Source organism: Lachnellula hyalina (assembly GCF_007821495.1).
Source record: "Lachnellula hyalina strain CBS 185.66 chromosome Unknown contig00109, whole genome shotgun sequence".
NCBI classification, from domain to species: Eukaryota; Fungi; Ascomycota; class Leotiomycetes; order Helotiales; family Lachnaceae; genus Lachnellula; species Lachnellula hyalina.
The window spans coordinates 83,293-106,647 of NW_022157223.1; the positions used below are offsets into that span (position 1 = coordinate 83,293).

The 23,355-nt window shown below is 47.3% G+C and overlaps 6 protein-coding genes across 6 annotated transcripts; 4 read left to right on the plus strand and 2 right to left on the minus strand.

Annotated features, from left to right (window-relative positions):
* Positions 1 to 227: 227 nt before the first annotated feature.
* lrrc40 (Leucine-rich repeat-containing protein) lies at positions 228 to 3,480 on the plus strand (the record flags this gene model as incomplete). The annotated part of the gene is made up of 2 exons (XM_031151394.1): positions 228 to 1,946; positions 1,993 to 3,480. The coding sequence occupies 2 exons, from the start codon at positions 228 to 230 to the stop codon at positions 3,478 to 3,480; spliced, it is 3,207 nt and encodes a 1,068-aa protein (XP_031003810.1).
* Positions 3,481 to 10,159: 6,679 nt separating this feature from the next.
* grisea lies at positions 10,160 to 11,877 on the minus strand (the record flags this gene model as incomplete). Its single annotated transcript, XM_031151395.1, has 2 exons — positions 10,160 to 11,684; positions 11,846 to 11,877. 2 exons carry the CDS (start codon positions 11,875 to 11,877, stop codon positions 10,160 to 10,162), a joined length of 1,557 nt encoding a protein of 518 aa, XP_031003809.1.
* Positions 11,878 to 13,513: 1,636 nt separating this feature from the next.
* On the plus strand, positions 13,514 to 14,662 carry nnt-1 (Protein N-terminal and lysine N-methyltransferase; the record flags this gene model as incomplete). The annotated part of the gene is made up of 2 exons (XM_031151396.1): positions 13,514 to 14,238; positions 14,575 to 14,662. 2 exons carry the CDS (start codon positions 13,514 to 13,516, stop codon positions 14,660 to 14,662), a joined length of 813 nt encoding a protein of 270 aa, XP_031003806.1.
* Positions 14,663 to 15,327: 665 nt separating this feature from the next.
* LHYA1_G006459 (uncharacterized protein) lies at positions 15,328 to 16,921 on the minus strand (the record flags this gene model as incomplete). Its single annotated transcript, XM_031151397.1, has 6 exons — positions 15,328 to 15,683; positions 15,803 to 16,062; positions 16,118 to 16,260; positions 16,311 to 16,532; positions 16,589 to 16,693; positions 16,745 to 16,921. The coding sequence occupies 6 exons, from the start codon at positions 16,919 to 16,921 to the stop codon at positions 15,328 to 15,330; spliced, it is 1,263 nt and encodes a 420-aa protein (XP_031003830.1).
* A 1,550-nt stretch (positions 16,922 to 18,471) lies between these two features.
* HNM1_9 (Choline transport protein) lies at positions 18,472 to 20,430 on the plus strand (the record flags this gene model as incomplete). Its single annotated transcript, XM_031151398.1, has 8 exons — positions 18,472 to 18,615; positions 18,673 to 18,743; positions 18,796 to 18,909; positions 18,957 to 19,039; positions 19,100 to 19,477; positions 19,527 to 19,550; positions 19,601 to 19,926; positions 19,978 to 20,430. 8 exons carry the CDS (start codon positions 18,472 to 18,474, stop codon positions 20,428 to 20,430), a joined length of 1,593 nt encoding a protein of 530 aa, XP_031003823.1.
* A 740-nt stretch (positions 20,431 to 21,170) lies between these two features.
* Positions 21,171 to 22,225, plus strand: LHYA1_G006461 (uncharacterized protein; the record flags this gene model as incomplete). The annotated part of the gene is made up of 2 exons (XM_031151399.1): positions 21,171 to 21,381; positions 21,948 to 22,225. 2 exons carry the CDS (start codon positions 21,171 to 21,173, stop codon positions 22,223 to 22,225), a joined length of 489 nt encoding a protein of 162 aa, XP_031003824.1.
* Positions 22,226 to 23,355: the final 1,130 nt, after the last annotated feature.

Consider the following 23,355-nt stretch of genomic DNA (forward strand, 5'->3'; position numbering starts at 1 on the left):
AGCTTAGCAGAGATACTTGTACCTAATATTCCGAACTCATTAGTTTTGCTGTTCCTACTCTTGCATTTCAAATCATTCGTAACAAGCTTCCATCTGCACAATTCCCCAGGTTTGTTTACAAGTACGCCCGCCTATTGTTTATTGACGCCGCAGTCAACATTATGTACAACTCCTGAATACTCTATACCTTCCCTGTTCATACCGGTGTCGCAATCACAATCCACATCATGGATCAGTCGACCAGCGGGACCAGACCGTCTGGGCTTCCTAGACCTTCGAAGCTGCCTGTGCCCCGTGCTGGCCTGCGCCCTGCTCCATCCAGAGAGAACTTGAACTTGCAGCAAACTGCAAAATCATCTATCGTCAATCCGCGACTTCGAAATGCCCCCTCCAGCGACAGACTCTCTTCGTCGAGTTCGACCTCGACCTCAACCCCATCGAAGCTGCGCAATCCTGCGACCCCATCCAAAAACCGCAATTCATTTGGCGGTCTCACTCCCTCAAATCAACACGTCTCCCAACGGCCTAGTCGTGAAACCCTCTTCAAAAAACCCTCTCGAAACTTCTCCGGTGACGACCAATTACGGCTTGATAATAGGGGAGAAGAAGGAGTCTTTCAAGAAGATGAGAGTCCTATCTTGGAAGAGTCAGAGGGCGAGCTGCTTAGCAAAGCGAAGGTTCCTAGAAGGGCCCGGCCATCACTCTCGGAACGAACAATGGAGACTTTGCAGAGCATACCGCCTTCTCCTGTAGTGCGAAAAAGGAATTCAAGCTTCTTCATCTCCGAAAGCCCTTTGCGTCCTCCATCTAGTGGCCTCCAATTCTCCAGGCCGGGCTCTAGTCACCTTTCAGATGGATCCATGCGGCCACCATCTAGATCGGTGAGCTCGAGACCTAGCTCAAGCGGGGGACCAGGACTTGGACTTGTCCAAGCCGCTCCTGTGGATTTCCGTGCTTCTACAAACACTTTCAAGACTCCATCGAAACGACCCAGTCTTGCAAACATTGGAAAGTCACTTAAAACACCATCAACTATACGCGCCAATATACCCCACACACCAGATACTTCTACCTCAAAACAGCTGTATCCCAAGTATGGCGCATTGGCACAGCGTTCGCCAAGCCCTGTCAAATCCACAGCTAGGATACCAGGCGTCAGACAAGGAAGCAAGACAATTGCCTCCCGCCCACTGAAACCACGTGCTTCTGTCAATGGATTATTCCGCAAGCCTTCAATGCCGGCATTGAACAAAGCTAGTGACATCGATCGAATTGGATTTGACCCAAAGAAGCAGTCAACTGCGTTTTCAAATACATCTTCCGAAGCTACTTCAACTACTTCTAAAATCTCTGCAACGACTACAGCAGCTTCTGTATCGTCAGATGTTCAAGATGTTACCCCAAGGAAATCCTCTATGGCACTTCGTGATCAAATTGCAAAAGCTAAAGCCGCGAAGCGAGCTGCTGCCACAAAAATGGCGACTGATACTGGATTAAAGGGCCAGGAAGTACCTGTGATTCCAAGCGGGACTTTCGATTTCGGTCTTGCGGGTGACCCTTTCAACCAGCAAGTCGGCCAGAACAGCTCCAAAGGCATTCTTCGCAAGCGTATCGATTCTGCACGATCCGATGGGCGATTGAACATCGCAGCAATGGGATTTAAGGAGATACCCCAGGAAGTCATGAATATGTACAATTTGGATGCGATTGAAGATGGATCATGGGCCGAGACTGTAGATCTGAAAAGATTTGTCGCGGCTGGTAATGAGCTTGAAGTGATTCATGACGATATATTTCCTGATATTGATCCACGTGAGCACATGGATGATGAGGATGCCAAAGGAAATCAATTCGGCGGGCTGGAAACGTTAGACCTGCATGGAAATGTTCTGATAGTTTTACCTCTTGGATTGAGGAGACTCGAGATGTTGACAACCCTAAACCTCGTAAGTAAGTTGTACAAGGTGAAGTTTTATTACTAACTGCATATAGACCAATAACAAGCTCGGGAATGAATGTTTTGAAGTCATCTCCCAGATTCCGTCCTTGCGAGACCTGAAGCTTGGAGACAACAAGCTGACTGGTTCTCTGGATGAAAGAATATCTAACCTGCAAAAGCTCGAGACTCTTGAATTGCAGCGGAATGCTTTGACATCTTTGCCTGAGGGAATTGCCGAACTCGTGCATTTGCGAGTTCTCAATGTCAACGAGAACAGTCTCACATCACTGCCATTCACGACTTTACGCAACCTGCCTCTCGTTGAACTCCTAGCCGCAAAGAACAAACTTTCTGGTGCGCTTGTCTCAGCCGACGTGGAAGAGCTACCAAAACTTCAGCTTTTAGATGTGACATCTAATTCTCTCACTTGTTTGGCAGCCTCCGGTCAGCTCAGCCTTCCGTCTCTCCATCAACTCAGTTGCTCGTCCAATCGAATCGGAAGGCTTCCTGACTTAATTTCATGGATATCCCTTCTTACAATTGCTGCTGAGGACAATAGCATTGTAGATATTCCAGAAGGTTTCGTCTCACTTAGCAAAGTCAAAAATGTAAACTTCAGTGGCAATAACATTAAAGTTATAGACGAAAGAATTGGATCTATGGACAATCTCGATATTTTCCGAATTAGCGGCAACCCTCTAAGAGACAAAAAGTTTGCTGGAATGGATGCCACAGACCTAAAGCGCGCCTTGAAGGCCCGAATGGCACCACCTGAACAGGAGGTCGATAAGGAGACGGATACTGATGGTGGATTCTATTCCGCTCCTGTCTCGCCTATCTCTCCAAATCATTCTTCGTTCGAGTGGCCTGTCAAAGCTGGAGGCGTCTTGGATCGATCCAATACGCAGTCTCACTCGCTCAACCCCGTTTCGGCAGCCGAAGCTGCTGCTAGAGATCCAATCAAGGAGCTTCAGTTGCACCACAACAAGTTCAACGAGATACCAGCTTCTGTTGCCTTCTTTGCGGCAACTCTGACGACACTTTCCTTGGCCCATAACGAGTTGAACAGCGATAATTTCATGAAGGATGATTTAGAATTGCCCATGTTGAAAGAGCTTAACTTGAGCTCTAACACGTTGAATTCTCTACAACCTTTAATTCAACATCTTCATGCACCTCATCTGGAGAAGCTCGACATCAGTTTCAACCGACTGACGTCCCTACCTCCTCTAAGACAACACTTCCCGAACTTGATTGCACTCTTTGCTTCCCACAATACCATCAGAGAGTTATCTCCAGAGTCTGTGAAAGGGCTGAGGTCTTTAGACTGCAGCAGCAACGATATCAACAGTCTCAACGCCCGCATTGGCTTGCTAGGTGGACCGGGAGGATTGCAGAGTTTGAATGTAAGCATGAACCGGTTCCGAGTCCCCAAATACACCATTTTGGAGAAAGGAACAGAAGCTACGCTGGCGTGGTTGAGAGACAGAATTCCTGCTGGGGAAGTTAGCCCTCCTGAAAGTCCTGCTGAGACCGATTAATGCATGATTTTGTTATTGTGTGGGTATTTTTGGATTCCGGGGTGGAGTTATAGATGAGCTCATGGAGTCGCAGGTACTTTTAAGCCCTGTATAAATTAATCAAAATTGCCTTTGAAGGTGATGCTGGTGTAGTAATACATAAATAGTAATAATAATTATACCCTCAATTGCTTCTAAATTTTATAACACATTCTCAAAAAACATTATCTCCATCTGCACGTGAGTGAATCCTTTAAGCCGAGGTCGAATTTTAGGCGGGCTACATACATACCTGAAATTCCTACCAGTACCATCACAGTATCTTCAAAACACCCACAACACTTAATGCCACCATAAATAAAACACACAATGGCATCGCCCTCAAACGAAGGGGCTAAGTCCCCACACGATCGCATCTCCGCAAAGTCAACAGCAGACCCGATCCTGCGCAACGCGTTGCGCTACACCATATCGGCCAAAGAGTACGAGACCCTGCACAAATACATCATATCGCGCTCCAAAGTCTTAAAGAGAAACGCTCCCGCTGTCGCTCAAGTCGAGAAGCTTGTCGAGAGGCCTGGACGCGATGACTATAATGCCTCTGCTGTAAGAGCGAGTCTGAGGCTTTTCCTTGCGACAGGCGCGGCGTTGAAGGCATGGGGAGCTATTAGTGAACGCTTTCTGGGGGGTAATAGAGTCCGGTATGTAATCTGTGTTTAGACTCGAAGGGTTTGACGCTGATAGATGATTTGAATAGTGGAAAGAGAACGCCATTATGGAAATCCACAAACCTGAGATTATCTCTCTCCCTCTCCACAATCCTCCTCCTGCACCGCATACTCTTTCGGTTCTTCACACGCCTACGTGCGCATCTTCTCACACCTGAAGCGCGGCCTTTCCGCCAGCGAAACAAACGTACTTCCAAAACTCTAACCTCGAGTCTTGCTCCTGCTATAGGCGCGAGTTTGGCGGGTCTTGCCCTGGCTGTTTATCCTAGTGAGCAGTTGAGGGTTACGATATCCATATATGCTTTGAGCAGGGCGGCGGAGTTTGCATATAATCATGCGGAAGATGAGGGGTGGATTTGGGGGAAGGAGGGTAGTAGGTGGGAGAGGCCATGGTGGTGGGGAAGTTGGCTGCTTTTCCCGTTGACGAGTGGGCAATTACTGCATGCTTTTGTTTTTCATAGGGATTGTTTCCCTAAGGTATGCCACAGCTGCTTGACGTCTGTTGGACACTTGCTAATGATTACAGGCATATGGGGATTTTATTTTGAAGAACTCGCCCGAGTATATTCAGCATCGCCCAGAAGATTATCCATCCAACCTCCCATGGCCAAGCACCTACGAAATTGTGGACAATATCGCTGAAATGGCCCGTCTAAACTACCCGTAAGTCCCCTACGTCTTTCAGTCTAGAAACACAATTAATAGACTGCTAGGCCATTCGTCTCCCCAATCCTCTTCCCAAACACCCCCACCCTCCCCGCATCCCTCTCAAGGATCTCACCCATCACATCCCCCGCACACCCCCTCATAACATCCCTTACCTGCGCCACGCTCCACCCCTCTGACCCCTCCTGCCTGCGCACTTACCTTACCTACTGGCTCCGCATCTTCCCATCCCTAACCCGCTTCTTCACACTCGTCTTCACTATCTTCTCCATCCCCTCCTACCGCGCCTTCTACCGCGCACCCCTCAACACGCTCAACAAACTCGCCTCCCGAATCCTACTCTACAGCACCTTCGTATCCGGCTCCATCGGCACCTCCTGGGGCGCGATCTGTCTCTTGCAATCCCTCTTACCCAAAAATGTCTTACCCACGCAACGATTCTTCCTCGGCGGCATGATCGGGGGTCTGTGGGGCTTCGTGGTCAGACAACAAGCTAGAGGGGAGTTCTTGTATAGTGCGCGCACGAGTCTGGATAGCTTGTGGAAGGTTGGACGGAAAAGGGGGTGGTGGAAAGGGATGAGAGGGGGGGATGTATGGGTTTTCGTCGCGAGTTTGATGGTTATTAATTTAGTTTATGAGAGGGATCCTAAGGCGGTAAGTAGTGCGGTTGTTCGAAGGGGGGGTTAGTTGTTTGAGGGGAGAAGGAGTCAAGGACTGTGTGGCTGAAGAGAAGAAGAGGATTGAGGAGGACAAAAGAGGTTCTTGATTATGGGGTGGAGGTGGAGATGGATAATGAATATATGTTTTGTGTGATCACTTTTAGCGGGTATGGGTTTGTATAACTGTAATCTGGTTAGAAGGAAGATTTTGCGTGGGCGCAGTATAATGGACCGCATTGGAAATATCAATTGACTTGAGAGTTACTAGTTTTTGTGCTATAGTGCTACATGGTGTTTCCTACCTTTTCAACTTTGATTGGGCAAGCGCCTCTAGTCTGCTGTTTAAGTTCTTGAATTGAGTAGTGTTTGAGTTTTGCATTGGGCTTTTGATATTATGGACTTGCCAGCATTGTTTCAATCAAAGACGTATTGGCAGATCCGTGGTGACGGCATATTAACGTGTCAAAGCAGACGTCTGATAATGTGTTGTTCCCTACTACTATTACTCTTCCGTCCAGCGAAGAGTCCTAGCGACATGGCATTTGATTTATCTCAGCTAGGCACATATAGATAACAAGATTAGGTTTCCACTCGTCTAGACACGACTTTGAGAGCCTTGTAAGGAAAACCGTGCAAAAAGAACCTAGCTCCCAGAAGACCAGGGAGGTTCCGATTCGCTCCTCCGGCTCCCTAGAGGCTTTGGCAAGAGGTCTAAATAAGGGTTTTGGCTGGTTGAACTTTGTGGCGCCATAAAGCATTATTGCTTGTATTTCAAAGAGTTTTATCGTCTGGAATGTTTGGGTGTCATTGTGGTGGAGAAATCAGACTCAGAGTGTGTATGGGGTCAGCTTATGATTGCCTGTTTGACCCGTATTGAGTGCGTAAGATAGCTCTGCATGCCCCAATGCTTGATATTGTTTGTACAATCTAAATGCTTTGTGCTGGCTCGATATATCATTGCCTGTTTGTCGCTCTTCGTCCTTCAAGCAAGTTACCCTGCAAACTCCTAGTCGACACCAATATATATAGTGTATTGCTTTCGCCATAGTGAGACAAACATCCCTCTGCAACGCATTTCTCTCTTCAGTTCTCCATTCCGAAAACATCTGACAATGACCACCCCTATCCCTGGAAATCAAAGCAACTATACCACACTGCGAGGGGTTACGGAATTAGTTGAATTGGGCTGTGCTACGCTTAAATACGTCAACTCCCAGGACTTTCTCGATCGTGGAGGAGATGCTACATTTCCGCAGGATAATCAGCAGCGCCAAGCGCCACTGAATCTCAAACAGTGGTATTTCGAAAATGACCTCGTCGCTCATATAGACCCTGGATTTGAGGATGTTCTGCATCTTGGGGCTGCACGTTTCGAGATATACACCAGCTCGGGTGACACTCCTGAGGGGGGTTTTGGTCTTTCTGTGCATCTCCGTGGATCAATTTTAGATACTTCTGGTGCTGTGAAAAAAGCACTGGGGGAGGAACTCCACTTCTCTGTGTGGATCTTCTGGGACTGCCCTACTCGGTCTGCTCGGCCGGATTGGACTTCTATCGTCGGTATTGTGAGACATGCCCTTGTTTACATCTTTGAGCGGTTTCCTATTGATGGCAATATTGAGAATTATGTTCCGCATCCTACAGCAGACCGATTATTAGTTAGTTCTGAGAATGGCACTATATAGGGCTAGAAAATGGGGTAATAGTCGGTTCGTCCTTCTTTGCTCGATGGTAGAATTTGATGGTGGGTACTTGATTGCGTCCTTTTTGTCGTTGGATCTAGCAGTGTCAGTGGTTTATGTGTAGATAACAACAGCGGTCACAAATTGAACGGAAATTCATGTTTCATCTTCAATGATTTGATTTGTTAGCAATTCATAGGATCTAATATTGATAATTAATAAACGGAGTTGGGTTGAGTAGTGATGCTCGGAGCCAAGGTCTAAGAAGTTCAGTCGTGAAGGATAAGCCAGCTGTCTAGTACCTTTTTTCTTGATAGCTCTTTAAACATTGCAATATCTATTCATTGAAAATGCATTTTTGGCATATCCTGTCGGCTTAAAGAAGTAAGGCCGACTCTAGATCTCCCTTTATTGACGTAGGACATGCAATTGAGTCCTAAGTTTGAACACTCGTATGCTTACAGAGTAGTAGTATTTTACAGTTTCATAGAAAAATCATTGATGGCTCCTTACGATTTGGAGCGTCAATACAAGCATAGCTTTTGTTTACCTCATGTCCAGAGTTGTTAATTAAGCGAGGGCGCGAAAGGGGCAGGAAGGCAGGGACTCAATCTTGCATTCTTGCTCTCACGAAATTTTGGTTTACGGCAAACGCTGCCTCGTACAACTCACTGCTCTATTTCACCGTATCTTTATATTCTATTATGATAGCTAGAATGTTCGTGGAAACACGATCACGAGATCGATGTTGATTTTGCGCCAATGTTCTAACTTTCTTGCTCTCATGAAATTCAAGCTACTACTCGAAAAAGCAATACAGTTTTATCCTCAATTTACGCCTCTGATGTCTTTGACTCTCTATTTAAGTTCTTCGTTAAATTTCTATCCCTCACTCCGTAGTTTGAATTCATGAATAAGCCAAGCTTTCAAGTCCAGAAGTGTAGATATCTCCTATAAAAAGGATTATCATTAACAGGTACTTGCCGAGTAAGCATTTCAATAGCAGTTTCTTCTTTAGCTACATATGGTATATTATTAGCTGGTCGAAGTGCAAATAGTAAATATGCTTTTTTGGGACCACTTAGAAGTACAGCACAGTTAATAAGTTATGAACTAATATTAAGTTCATCTATATTACTTGTTATAATGCTAACAGGAAGGTCCATGTTCTTGCGTGTAATTAGAATATTTATTGGAGAGGTATCAAGTTTTCAAGATCTGTCTCAAGATCAAAAAGATCGATTCCCGTGACAGAACGAAGAGGCTATCATTAGAAGTACGCTGCGGAATAAGAATAGCATTGCGTTTGTTTGCTGTCAGGAACACACTTGCTGTCAAATTACCAAGTCACATATGGGAAAATGGTGTAAGCGCGATGCGAATGCTTTGCAATACCGCAGCGGGAGACCCCATGGAAAGGGTCGCAACAACCATGACTTCATTGAAATTAGTTATTCCTTGATGATTCAGCTAGTCGCTGTATATTTAAATACTCCGGAAACCAAAAAATCGCCGCAAGAATAAGAAGACTATTGGCTAGTAACTTGAGCATTAATCGGCAAGTTACCAGCTTGGTTTTTCGAGAAGTCACTCACTTGCTTCTTAATCACGCAACAGCGACGCTCGTCAGCCCGCTCCAGAACAGGTATATAATATGCGGATCATTTAGACAATGAACCGTAGCTATCACTTTGGGGAAACAATACAAGAGGCTCGATGACTAAAGAGACATATATGCTGCATATAGACCATGGTATTTGCAAGTGGACTTCGAATCATAGATTACAGGAGCAAGTGAATTGAATAAATATTGACGTTCAATGTGAACACATATAAACTATCAAGGCTGACTTTCCGTCAAGACCAACATGCTGTCACGAAAAAAGATGCCGTCATCTTATCCACCACAGAGAAACAGAACAAGAAAGTCGATAATGCAGTCTGACCCGAGTAGTAACGAGCTCATCCTTGCGCCTCCCTCTTCTAGAAGAACCTAGTCCTGCCTTGCGTCTTCACTCGAAGCGTTCTTTCTTGTTAGTATCCTTTGCTACGTAGATTCCACAGTTACTGGGACCAGTATATACACTTTCGAAATCAAACACTGGTACTATTCCGTGCAATTCCAACAATACACACAACCACCACCCACCAAATCAATCCACTCAGCCAAAGACCACCTCTCTCTAAACAGTAAACAAGCAAAGCATATAATTAATTCATTACCCACACTACAGCCATCTGTTCTTCTTTTCTCGTCTCCTTAGCAGCCGCCCCAAAAATAGCACACAGCACGTGCACGTTTGAGCTCTTTCCTTCTCTAGGCCTTGATTCCCCTCCAACAAGACTTCTCAAGTACAATTAAGTACAGAACTAGGGAAAAAGCTCAAGGAAGCAGAGAAGCAATTAGGAACGAGAATGTGAAAACAAAGCAGACGAGACTGACAAAACAGAATGTCAAGGGTCTGAATGTCAAGGTCGAGTTGTTTCTATAGCTCTCGAGATTAAAGGAGAGGGTATGCATTTATAGCCTCACTCGCACTTATGAGTTTCGAAGCCTTGCTTTACAATTTGCAGAGAAGTAGGAAAGTTATGGACAGATGGACGGCAGTTTATGGTTGAAATGGAAAGGAGGGAAGACAATATTTCGACTGTCAAATATTACACGCCCATAATATCAGTGGCGGCAGCAGCTTCGATTATACACTAGATTCCCTCCTCAGTTAACTGTGCTCGTCGCATTCAAAAAATGCAATCAAAGGGGTATCATGCACCCAAAAACCAAGGACCATGCACCCATGTATGCGGTCTGAGTCCATATCCCATTTTTATCCATCCTATGCATGCTTCTAACCCCAAACTCCAATTAATGCATCCATCAGTCATCAAACCACCGCACTACCGTTATGTATGGAGAATTCCACACGCTCACAACTATTCCCGCAAGAATAACTCTCCTTAGCCACCCTCACATACTCGGCTGGCGATGTATCGTACAACCCAAGCACTCGCAATCATCACCACACGGACAGGTCACCGTGTCGCCTCCACAGCTATCATCCGAGAAGGGGTAATTGACGAAGAAGAAATCGGAAGCGGAAAGACTTTGTTCCTCGCCGTTGCCCGATGTCGTACTAGATGGTGTGTGCACGGTCGGAGACGAGATCTGGTCGACGTTTTGGGGTTGCACAGGAATATTTCCATTTGTGGTTGGGATGGGGTTTTGGCCGTCGGTGTAGAGCTCAGACGGCTGCTCCATCGACATAGATGCCCATGCAGAGTGTACATAATTCTGCGTTGCGACGTTGTACGGATGGGCAGCGCAGCCGATACATTGGCATGTGTCACCACAATTACAGGTATGTACAGTGTCCATACTTCCAGGCATGAGCGATCCGTTGAATGATGGAGCTTCAGGGGGTATCGAGACTTCTGGTTGTGGTTGAGAATAATAATTAGATTGTTTGCCTTGCTGCCATGCGGACATTTGTAGTGGATTTTGAAAGGATCCATATGCTGCAGGGTAGGTAAAGACAGTCGCCGGAGCAGGAAACCGGTGATAAAGCGCAGGATTGAAAGGCATGCTTTGTTGCGGCGGCATCTGATGTGAGCTCGCTGGGCTCATATTGAGTGGCGTTCCGTTCATCGACGTTGGTTCTTCCTTCGGTATCGTGGGTTTAGGAGCACAACAGCTCCCTGCTGTTATCTCTTCGGGTTTGGGAATAGTGCTTGCAATTGAAGTACTCTGGTTATTCTGCTTGGGCGCACAACAAGATCTGCCATTCGCTACAGGCTTAGGTTCGACATTTACAAGATTCACAGGAGGCTGAGGAGCGCAACATGAGCCTCCACTTGTAGCTTTCATTGACTCGCCGTTCGTATTCGTTGCTGGTATAGGTATAGGACTCTCAATTCCGTAAGAACCGTTTCGAGAATGTCCCCCACTCGTGAACCCATTGTCATATGGCATAGGAAGCGGTTTCGTTGGGTTGGGATGATACTGCTGTTGTATACCGGTATATTGTGGGGCATAACCATAAATCCCAGCTGGAGGAGCCGACATTGGATATCCTTCTGGTAAAGCCATACCGAGTGGTGCAACCTGGCCTCGCTGTTCAAACGGAAGTACATTTACGTTGTTCATATCCATCCTCTCAAACTTCGCGGGGTCAAAGGACTGTTTCCTGCTGGACTGAGGTCGAGAGGACTTTTGGACCTTGAATGTATTTATCGTAGGTGAAAGCGGCTCCAACACTCCCTGGGCTGTAATAGTTCGGGAAACAATTTGTGCGGCCAGTGGTGGCGATGCTTCACCTCCACAATGGCACGCTTGCTTTCTTGGAATCGCCGCAGTCACACTTCCGCACATACAAGATTCTCCTCCGGGATGAGGACATTGGCTGAGTGGCCGTCCAGGTTTCCTCACTGGAACCATCAGTCTCTCGCACGCATGTGTACATTTCGTAGATCGATGGCCTCGTATGCATGGCTCGCTGGGCAGAAGATGTCAGCTTAGGCTCTGTATGGGGACTGAGATCTTATGCAGAATGGAGGTATGTCATAATATGGAGTGCTTGACGTTGGATGAGGCTGAAGCGCAGGATACAAAAGTACCCGCCTCGGTCTCTGCCAAACCATATGTAGGAGGACGTACCAGGCCATCTTCATTCCATTGATCAGAGGCATCCTGGTAAGACTCGGCTTTCGCCCTAAGAAGTAGATTGAAGATCGGTTGGTTGCAGAAGCAGGCTTCACAACGCTTTCTCTGGGACGTCAAAAAACCCCTCACCGTCTGTTTTGGTACCCTTGCTGCAGAGGCGCGTTCGTGTCGCTACCCGGCGTATGGAAAACCGCGGAGACGTGAATCAAAAGTCTAGGACAAGGCTGCTTCCTAGAGGCTGTAAGATCTAGGATGCGGCTGGGCAGGCTGATCAGTAGCCTAAGCTAAGACAAGACAATTGGATTGGATTGACTCCGGTTGTGTATGGGCCATGCACCATGCACCATAGGCTTTGGAATAAGGACCGTGAAGTGCGGTGAGGGTGAATAAGAGCGAGTTTGCGCTGATTAATACCAAGATGCGGTGGGAGGGCTCGAGGAGGGGAGGGTTATCTAGGTGACTGCTGAAGAGTGGGAACCGTGAACGAAGGAAGGCGGCGTGACGTGACCTCAACCGACCGGCAGTCTCTTCTCTGCCCAGCAAAACGTTCAATTCAGTTCAATTCAAGTGGGCTGACATTGGCTTGGAGGTGGACGTTGGAGAGAGACATGGAAAGAGCAGTGACAACCCCGCGGTCTCGTATCGTGGGTGCAACGAGCGACCTTGTGTATTCGATTTCCTGCGATTCCCGGGTCGGCCAAGATCAGGTGCTTTTCCGGTCTTCGCGGATTCCTATTGCAGAAGGCAGGAGCAGGATTGTTCGTGGTTGTCAAGCTTTTCTTTTCGCAGAGGAGAGTCGTCGGGAGTCGCAAAGGAGGGAGAGGGAGGAGGGGCAGGGGCGGTCCCTGAGCAAGTTTCGGGCCAATAGGCGGCAAAGTTGCACGAACCTGAATGCGGCCTGGAACCTGGACCCTGAACGTTTTCTGCATTGCCCGCATTGGCATTAGCAGCGTGATCTTTTTGCTTGGTCTGGGCACTCACCGCAGACGAGCCTCACATAGATTGATTGCAGAGGCATGACTTTGTGGACTGTGACTTGTTGGTAGATAACGAGAGAATGGCAGTGGATAAGTAGTTGGTTACAGGTCGTCGTTCCAATTAGGAAGAGAAGTCTTGTTCTAGTGCAATAAATGTATATTCCTGGTCTCGGGAGTCTACTGTAACTTTGCAGTAATCTAATCGTGAGCTGGTAGAGGTGGAGTACTGTACTGTACAGGACTGTACGAAAAGTACACAACCTGCTTTCACAAATACAGTACGCCACGTGTGATTGAGACATTAATGTGTTCAAGGCACTCTGATGTTGCGAGACGGAATAGAGAAAGCTGCAAAGATCTGAGAGGCCTGCGTTTGTTTCCCATCCTCTTCTCTTCTTACTCTCGAGTATTATCAGAATTTTCTTCAAGCCCACAAACCCTTCCCTAATCCAGACCCCGCGCCTTGGAGAGCCCCCCGTGTTCCAAGCCAATGCTTTGGCGACACCATATACTCAATCTCTAGTCAAACACTAACATCTCCCTCTTTCTACTTGCAACCTGCAGCCTTATTCTGACTTCATCCAGCCAGCAGTTCCAACCCACCCATCCACGTGATCCACCCCCCTTTTCCCAAATGGCCAGAGCGAACCCCCCACCCCAAGACACAGACTCCGACTCGGAAACCATGGACCTCTTCACCGACCCCCCAGACTACTACCCACCCTCCCCCAAGCCCACCACAGAAACCCACAGCCTCTCCTCAGGCCGCGTCCTCTCTCTCCGCCTCGTCGGCCACAACCCTCTCTGGGGCCACCACCTCTGGCAAGCCGGTCGCATAATCTCCACCTACCTCGAGACACACCCCTCTCTCATCGCCTCCACCACCGTCCTCGAACTCGGCGCCGGAGCTGGACTGCCTAGTCTCGTGTGCGCGGTCCTTGGGGCGCGGAAGGTCGTGGTGACGGATTACCCAGACCCGGATTTAGTCGCGAATCTGTGGAGTAACATCGAGTCTGCTGCACTCGATGGAAATGGAAACGATGGCTCAGATGAGAAGAACATCGTAGCGGAAGGTTACTGCTGGGGTGCAGACCCCGCACCCCTACTCTCGCACCTCCCTCCTAGCGCTGGAGGCTTCGATATCTTAATCCTAGCAGATTTGCTATTCAACCATTCCGAGCACGCGAAGTTGGTTTCTACGATCACGAGTACGCTGGCGAGAAGGGAGGACTCCAAAGCACTGGTTTTCTTCACGCCGTACAGACCGTGGCTGTATGAGAAGGATATGGCGTTTTTTGATCTGGTGAGGGAGGCTGGGTTTGCGGTGGAGAAGGTGCTGGAGGAGAAGATGGAAAAGGTTATGTTTGAGGGGGATCCGGGGGATGAGGAGTTGAGGAGGACGGTTTTTGGGTACGTGGTCCGGTGGAGGTTATAGTGCTGGGTGGGTGGAAAATGGGGAGTCGTGTACAAGAGAACGAGTAATGCGGATCTTGGAAATGAATCCCGGAGGTGTCCTTGTCAAGAAGGGTGATATCTACTGGCTTTGTATAAGGCCAGCAAAAGCGTCTCCTCGAGAATGGGAAATGATGACGATGTTTGCATGGTTTCCCAAACTCACGCGCGGCAAAAGCCTCGTTTGGTTTCTTACTTACCTTTCAGCCAATGAAAGCAAGTGCTTCAACTCCAAGTCTCAAGTCACAAGCTTCAAGAGAGTTGTGTGAAGTGCTCTCCTGATCTTCTCTATAGTGCAAGTTGGTCGTGTATCCCTCCGTACCTCACCTCGCCCCCACCCCCCATAGACCGACACATACCCCAGAGCGCATCGACATCCTAGAATTCCAAACCGCACCCATATCTTTACTTCCATCCCATCCATCCATCCAAAGCAACCTCAAAGCATAATATATTCCGCACTTAACCTCCGAAATCATTATCATAGCCCCCTTCCCCCCATACACACTCTACCAGCACCTACCACTTGAAAGCAACTCATTCCCAAAGCGCCTCCTCTCATATCTATCCTTTATTACAAGCAACCTAAACATCAAGGGTCCGGATATTACCAATCAGGCAGCAAATAGAAACCCTTCCCATCCCCCACCCCCACAATCTACATAGTGTTCGATATGAATTTTGCATTGGCCAGTCTTGCAAGCACTCGTTTGGTACTCACCTTAAGAGGAAAGCTGGAGTAGGGTAGTGACATAGCTTTGATGTACATATAGTCGTATTTTTGACAACCTTCGTGTCGAAATGAGACTTAGATTAATTGAAAATTATATCAGCACTAGCTGCCAGAAAGTTCAAGAGCAAGAAGTCCCTTTCCACGCATGAGCACGCTATTCTTCGACCCTGTAAAGGACTCCTTCTTCTTACAAACAACCCCAAGCAAAGCAAAACACACAGAGGTATCCGCGAGGAAAAGCAATCTCTACCCTGCAACCAAACACCAACCAAGTCCCATATTATCCCATATTATCCCAATACCAAAAAATCATATCATACAGCATAACGGCCCCCATTCCCACCCGCCGCCCATTCCCCCTCATCACTAACATACCCATCCGTCCTCTCATCTTCAGACTCCTTAACGCCCCACTCCCTCGTCCTCGTAATAATCATCTTATCACTCCCCACCGAGCTCCTCCGCCGCGGCGTCGCTCGCCTTGCATAACTCTCGCTCCCCACATTATCAGGCCGTAGTTTAGGAATGCTCTGCGCCCCGTAATGGAAGTCAGAGAATGAAGGGGATATTTCGCTGTGCATCTTGCGAGGCTGGACTGGGGGTTCTGAGGGCATGCTGGACATGCGGATGCTGCCGCTGGGACGGGTTGGGGTCTTAGTGCTGGTGTAGCCTGTGTGGGGGAATTAGTGTCGCTGCATTAGCGGGGAATAGGGAGTAGAGGTGAGGAATGTCTCGGAATCCAAGAAGTGCTCAGGTAAAAATGAAATGAAACTTGGAGAATTTGCTTACTTGATAGGAAGGTACTGAGTTTGCTGCTAAGACCGGAAGAATAGGAACTGTCCATTGGTTCGATAGAAGAGCTAAGGGCGCCTGAGGACAGGTTTTCTATGAAGGGTTTGAGGAAGGGAAGACAGGCAGCGAAGACTGCTGTGTTGAGATCGATTGTGGTGAGCAGGTAGGCGTGGTAGGAGGAGAGGGTCTGGTCTGGTTGAGAAGGGGAGCTAGTTGTTGATAGGAGATAGAGTCTGAAGATTGCGAGCGGTACGATTCTGCGGAGCAAGTCAGTTATGGGGGTTTTTGAATGCCGAGGGAGCAGCAACTCACATTATTCGGGTTGCGAAGACTATAAAGACGCCGAACTTCTTGCCTCGTGGCATGCAAAGCGCCCATACGAGATATCCTGGAAGAATAACGATAATGATATCTGTCAAAATGTCGAAAGCACCAATGATATTCCAGAATAAAATCTTCATGTAGATCAGCAAAGCATGCTCCAGAGGTCTCAATCCATACGTACCGTATCAAAACATCGAGACGTTATTATTGCCCAACGAGTAGGTGTACATTGAAAAGCAGTTGCAAACTCCGCGCTGATGCCCCAGAGAATGACGACTCCTTCAAGGACCAAGTTGAGAATTGCGTAGTGTGAGCCTGGAGCTAAAGCTCTGAGATAAAAGAGCGTGGAGAGTTTTCCTAGCGAAAGAGTCGGTGTGTAGAGCAGTTGCGATGCGTAACCAAACTAATTGGGATTTAGTTTCATTCATTGGAACGAATGTCCAAATAGTGAGAGTTCACCTTTTGAAAATTTGTGATCATTTCTTCGGTCAGATTTTCTTGGGGCTGACCGAGACCATTTGAGACTATCATAGACAATGTGACAGTATGAGCAATCGCAAAGACCTAGGACAACGGCATTAAAATTTAGATACCATCTGATTTGGGGGAACGCACCATCGTAACAAAGATGATGGTATCATCGACGGTCCACCTTCGCACGATACTGAACTTCGACCCAATTCGTGTAAACACACCAATAATCATTACTGTCATTCCTAGCCATGCCGCGATGTTCACCACGGGGCCTTCGTTGGTGTCTGAGACAGAGATTTTGTGCTGTGAGGGAGCCATGGTCTCAATCAGGAGAAATCTGATAATTCCTGAAATACGTCCCGTTCAATCTCATCGAATGTATAGGGAGTAGCTAGCCATGGGAAACATTGAAGTTAATTTAACCTTTCTTTCTTGTCGGAGGGAAAGATAGAGGTCAAGCAACCTTTCTTCTTTCTTGTCGCATGTTAGACCTTCCTCTGCAACGCATGGCATGGCAACTAGGAATATATCAAACAACACAGAGGGGAAAAACAGGAGATGAAATGCATTGATTATGTGAGGCAAAATGAGAAAATAAGGAAAATGAGGAAAATACGTGGTTTGATGGTTTGATGCAGGTAGTTGCTTTTGAGGCGCTGACACCCAACGTTTTCCAAGGATATGCGAAGCACGACCACCCGGCGAGGTCCCAGCATATTGGTGTGCACCCTTGCATGGGCTTACATAGATAACTACAGTACTTGTAGGTCTTCGTACCTAAATTTGTGTAACCACCTGAACGAGATAACTAGGGAAATTCCCGTGCTCACCGCATCGTCTTACTGAACTATCTATCTCACGCTGGAACCTCCTCAAGCGCGAATCCACAATACTATTCAGCCCCGAAAGAGAGTGCCCAGTGTGCGGTTCCAGAAAGCCAAGTGAGGACCCATCAAGCCTACTAGGTACCGAATTATGCTTTTGCTACCCTGTGCCCCTCGTGCGTCTATACGAGTACTGTACCCTTGCGAGGGGGTCAGTTTTCCGTGGGTTGGGAACTTGGGGGTGGATGGGATGTACGCGGAGTACTCCGTACGGAGTATCAGATAACTGGTAAATGCCGTACAGCACGGAGGATAACATGTTCGCGGGAAGCGGCTTCACTCCCGGGACTAGGATTCTCCAATTCTTGCGAATACAGTATACGCCGTACTCTGTACTTTGGTACGGTACAGTACTTCTATCTGGTATCGGGCATGTTTGAAGCAAATATACAGTACAGTAATACAGTTCTGCATTGTAAATACGGACTATACGAAGAATCCTGTCTAGCAAGGTTCTAAGGCTGTAGATTGGCCGTCTTGATGATGAACTGCGTGGAGTGAGATGCTTCAACACCTGTCCAAGTAGAGCACGTGACTCCGCGAATTCACTAGTGGAGATCAGATATGCTTGTTTTGGCGACCTCGATACACCTACTCTGTACTCAATCAAAATATCATCTCATGGCCGCGTCTGCAAATCTGCAATGCAACGTCTTCCGAAGCTGGACTGCCCCGGAACGACAGATGCGGCTGGCTGCATCCTGAGTCTCATACCCATGCCGGCAACGGCGCAGGGTATATCGGGCTTGCATTGTCTCGGCAAGAAGTGATTGGTAGGCTTGATTTCATTACTTTTCATCGTTGCATTCAACCATGCTTGGAGCTTTCATCCGTGTGTCTGCTGTATCGAGCTCTAGGGAAAGAAGTGATAGCATTTCTCTCCGCGCTTTATGTCACTTCTCCATCCCTCTATTCTCTCTACCTACATTTCCGTGACTTCATACTTTCAAGTTAAAGATTAAGACTATTTCCATATTGGAGAAGATGGATGACAAAACTATGGAGTTGGGGTCCTTGGGGGCTGTCGAGGTTTTGCCACATAATAGCCCTGCAAACTCTGAGGGAAAAGGAAACACCACTAGAGACGACGAAGAAATGGCATACTATGGCAAAAGGCAGCAATTGAAGGTTGTTTCCCTTGGAAACCGGTAGCAAGGAGCGAGACTAATGTACTATATACTGCAGCGGAATTTCGGCTTTCTGTCAATCGCAGGGTTTGTCTGTAGCTTGCTGTCTACTTGGGAAGGAATGTTTGCGTTAGTGTACAATCGCTCATTTGGAAGTGCTTCATCTGACTTATATTCTCAGGGTCTTTCTCCTTGGGTTTCAAAACGGAGGACCCGCAGGACTAATCTATGGCTATATTTTCTGCTTCATTGGAACACTCATGGTCGTCGCATCGTTGGCGGAGATGGCATCAATGTAAGCAGGCCAAAGGATCATAGTGCTCAAGTGCTAATATTAGACAGGATGCCCCTCTCAGGAGGCCAATATCACTGGGTCTCAATTCTAGCTCCTGCTAGTTCTGCAAAGTTCCTCAGCTACATCACAGGTAAAGCATTTCTGACTCCAAGAAACATGATATAGTTTAGACTAATACATTTATCTCTAGGTTGGCTAACCGTCATTGGGTGGCAGGCTGGGCAAGCAAGTGTTGCGTTCATCAGTGCTCAAATGATTCAAGGCATGATAGTCCTCAATCATCCAGACTACACTCCGACTCGGTGGCAGGGAACCTTGATTTTCTATGGTGTGATTGCCTTTATAGTGTTTATCAATACATATCTCGCGAGATGGCTTCCGAAGATTGAAGGACTAGTGCTTTGTGTCCACATACTGGGATTCTTTGCCATCCTGATTCCCCTCGTCTATTTGGCTCCCCACGGATCTGCAAATGAAGTATTTACTACATTCATCAATGGTGGAGGATGGGATACCAATGGACTGTCCTTCTTTGTCGGTCTCACTACTAGTGTTTTCTCTTTTCTAGGTGAGGACCATGCCATCCAGAGTCTAAGAAACCACTGACATACATCAAGGCGCCGATTCTGCTTGTCATATGGGTCAGTTAGGTCCTTCTTGGTTGGTGCTAATGTTACTAACAGTCTTGCAGCCGAGGAGATTCACAATGCATCAACTATCGTCCCTTGGGCTATGATAAGCACAGTCATGCTGAACGGTGTAATGGGTTTCGGCATGCTGATAGCCCTGCTATTCTGCTTGGGCGACATTGATGATGCGCTCACAAGTCCAACTGGATTTCCGTTCATCGAGATTTTTCGGCAAGCAACAAACAGTAACGCTGGCACTACTGTCATGACCGTTCTGATTATGTGCCTCATGATCGCTGCGGCAATTGGAATCATGGCTACAGCTTCTCGACTGCTGTGGTCTTTTTCTCGAGATAATGGTGTGCCTTTCAGCAATTATATAAGTCGTGTATGTGCAACACTGCGATGATTGAGATGCTTGCTAATCTCACAACGTCAGGTTCATACCAAGACAGCGCTCCCTCTCTATTCGATCTTGACTAGCACTACTATATCAATTCTCATCGCTCTAATCAACATTGGCAGTACGGCCGCCTTTAACGCAATAGTTTCAGTCAACGTGGCAGCATTTTTCCTATCTTACATGATCCCCATAGTACTTCTCTTACACAAACGCCTACGGAACGATCCAGTCAAAGACAACATACATTGGGGGCCTTGGAAAATGGGTCGTATTGTTGGTCCAATCGTCAACGTGGGAGCTATGATTTATACGCTTATCAGCATGTTCTTCAGCTTCTTCCCCTCGGTTGAGGAAGTGACACCAGTCACAATGAACTGGAGCTGTCTGATCTTTGGGGCAGCAGTAATGTTTAGCATTGGGTTCTATATCGTTTTTGGAAGGCATACCTACAAATGGCCTATCGTGGATCCTATTAGAAGAAATCAGTAGTAGCGCAAGGTACAGGCCAGGATAGGCGCCTTGTAGCTTGAGTATAACATCGAGCAACTTGGATGTTCGCAGTTGGTTATCTCGATTGTTAAAGTCGATCGCGCAGCTATTATACAAGTCTTCACCCAGTAACATCTGTCTCAACGTTCCAGTTCCGATATTTCATCTCTTACCGATGCCTCCACATCATAATACGAATTTTCTCAGCGATCGCACCATGGCTTTGCCGGGAATACACTAGACCCCAACGTTTACGCCCGATAACAATAATTTCCCATCTCGCTTCTCACTTTCCCGAGGTCTCACACGCTTCGACCCGACACTCTGGGACCTAGGTAAAGTATCACCGTTGCATTGCATGAATGGCCGTTGAGCATGGATTGATATGCAGTGCAGCCGGCCCGCGACCCCGAGGTCCGAATACGTACTCACCTCCAGAGTTGGGTTACTGGGTCAGTGGGTATCAGACGCCTACCCTGTCTAACAATTCACTTTTGAGAACTGCGCTTCCAGGATTCAACGGCTGGATCAAGCAACGCCGAGCAAAACTAACCGAGACCCCGTTCCCGGGTTGCCAGACATCTCGGGAAGCTCAGATCCCTCCCGAACCCCTATCCCGCGCCCGCGTCCAAGCGTACAGTATCACAATCTCCCTAGCACGCATGCATACAAAACACCTACCTACACATAACCATCTACTCTTTAGCACACGTATTACTTCGTATTAAAGTGAGAAAATAATGGGAGAATTGCGTCTCCTCCCCTGCGATCCATCTGACGCAGCCGAGATCCTAGCTGAGCAATTCGCAGCTTTCAGCTCGCCGAACGAGCCATGTTTCTTTATACTGTTTCCCAAGATTGAGGCGCGGGAGAGGGCTGTGAAGAGGATGCTGGATTGGTGGGTTGGGGATGAGAGTGCGAGGTATGTGAAGGTTGTTGACGTTGATACGGGTAAGTTAGTCCTCATACAATAATTGTCTCGTCTGTCATGAGATGGCTGGATATTGGAGTATAACAAAAGAGAAAAGCTGACACGCAGTAGGTGCAATTGTTAGTGCTGCGAAATGGTGCATTTATGAGAAGCCTTTGACGGATGAGCAATTGCACGCGAAGCTTCATGTCGATTGGCATCCTGATGCTGACACTAATGAATGGGCTGAACATGTTCTCCATGTAAGGATAGCTGGCTCCCTGGTTCCATCCTTTCCCTTTTTGTAATGTTCCGTCTCATGTGCTCTAAATCCTCCTCGAAAGTTCCTGAACTAGCACTATAAGCTCCCTATACTCTTGAAACCATCTTGAATAGGCAACAACTGACTCCCACGTCATCTAGTGGATACATCAGCATCGCTTGGAAAGAACGAAGGGAAAGAGGTGTTGTGGTATGTATTCCTACTGTTGAATCCCCATCTTCACTCGCGACTACACTCCCTCGCAAGACGTTCGTTCCCCTTGAATTGAATCCAATCTACAGCCCAGAGCGGATCTCCATAACTCTCAATACTAACAACATCTAGTCCTCGATATGATGTCCACACATCCAGCACACCAGCACCGAGGCGCTGGCTCCATGCTAGTGAAGTGGGGAACGGACATCGCAAATTCCATGGGTGTGGACAGCTTCATCGAAGGAACGATCATCGCAAGACCTTTATATGAGAAGAACGGATTCGTGGTATCGCCAAATAACTGGATTGTGGTTCCTGTGCATGACAAGTGGAAGTCGCGACCGGAGATCAGATTCTTCTTCTATGAGCGACCTGCAAGAAGTCCATTGCCAAATATAGGAAGTTGATGTTGATGAGACTGGCCGGGTCTGAAGCTGTCGGGCTATATTGTTGACAAGGGAGGCTTGCTTCTGTAGATGGCTTGAATCAGGGCAACGGATTTGGCAAGGGGATTTTAGGAGAACACAGGCATGTTGGATCAATCCGGTTAGCTCGTATGCGGAAAGGCAGATTTCAGGACACAAACGCCTAAGTACTGGGGTCTGTCAATTGTATGGAGTACCTTCAGGTGCGCACCGAAAACATTGAAACAGTGAACAGCGTTATTAGGCCAAGCCGGCCAAATTAGGAGACACTCTGAACATCTCCAGGCTGAATATTCTCCTTCTCTCTCACACTCTCTCAGGTATGGCTTTAACGCGGCGATGTACGATTGTAGTGTCTCATCGAAGAACAAACAATTGAGAATTGATGAATATAGATTTAGTGCGATTACATATCTGGCGCTGCAGGGCATAAAGATATTGGTAGTGGTTCACACCTATATCCATCTGGTTTCTCATGCCCCTGTTGGTTTGCATGTTCGTTGTTACCGCAATGATCGCAGTTTCGGAAGAGCTGGGGTCCTATATGCTAAAAGAAGCAGAGAATCCGCAGGAGCATTGTGTGTCACGCTTGGAGGAGAAGGAGAAGGAGACATAGAAGAAGCGACAAGTGGATCGTTCGAAACGCGATCCACAGATTGGTTCCGTACCGTATTATCTTACAACTTTGGGGTTATTTCTGGTTTTCCCGGTATATATCACATGTGTTTTAGTTTTTTTAAGAAAATATGGGCAGACAGATCAATATAATGAGCTGTAGAGGTTATGATCAAGTAGGAAAGATTTCTCCAGTAGGAAGGAGATGTTCAAGGGAAGCGGGAGTGCCTTCAGTATTATGCAAGAGCCAAACTTTGCACTTGTTTGCTACCTGAAAAAAGCAACGCCCTAACAGAAAAAATAAACAAGTGAAGCAAAATATAAAGCTTCATGTCGAAGTGAAGTGAAAGTTGCCCCTCCCCTCCACATAAACCGCGGGGTAGCTTCATTCCCCACGTGACGGCCGCCTAGAATCTCCGATTTCAACCTCATCCTCATCCAACCTCGCGCCACATCCCTCCCAACATCCCCTCGATCCAAACAGCAATCATGGCGTC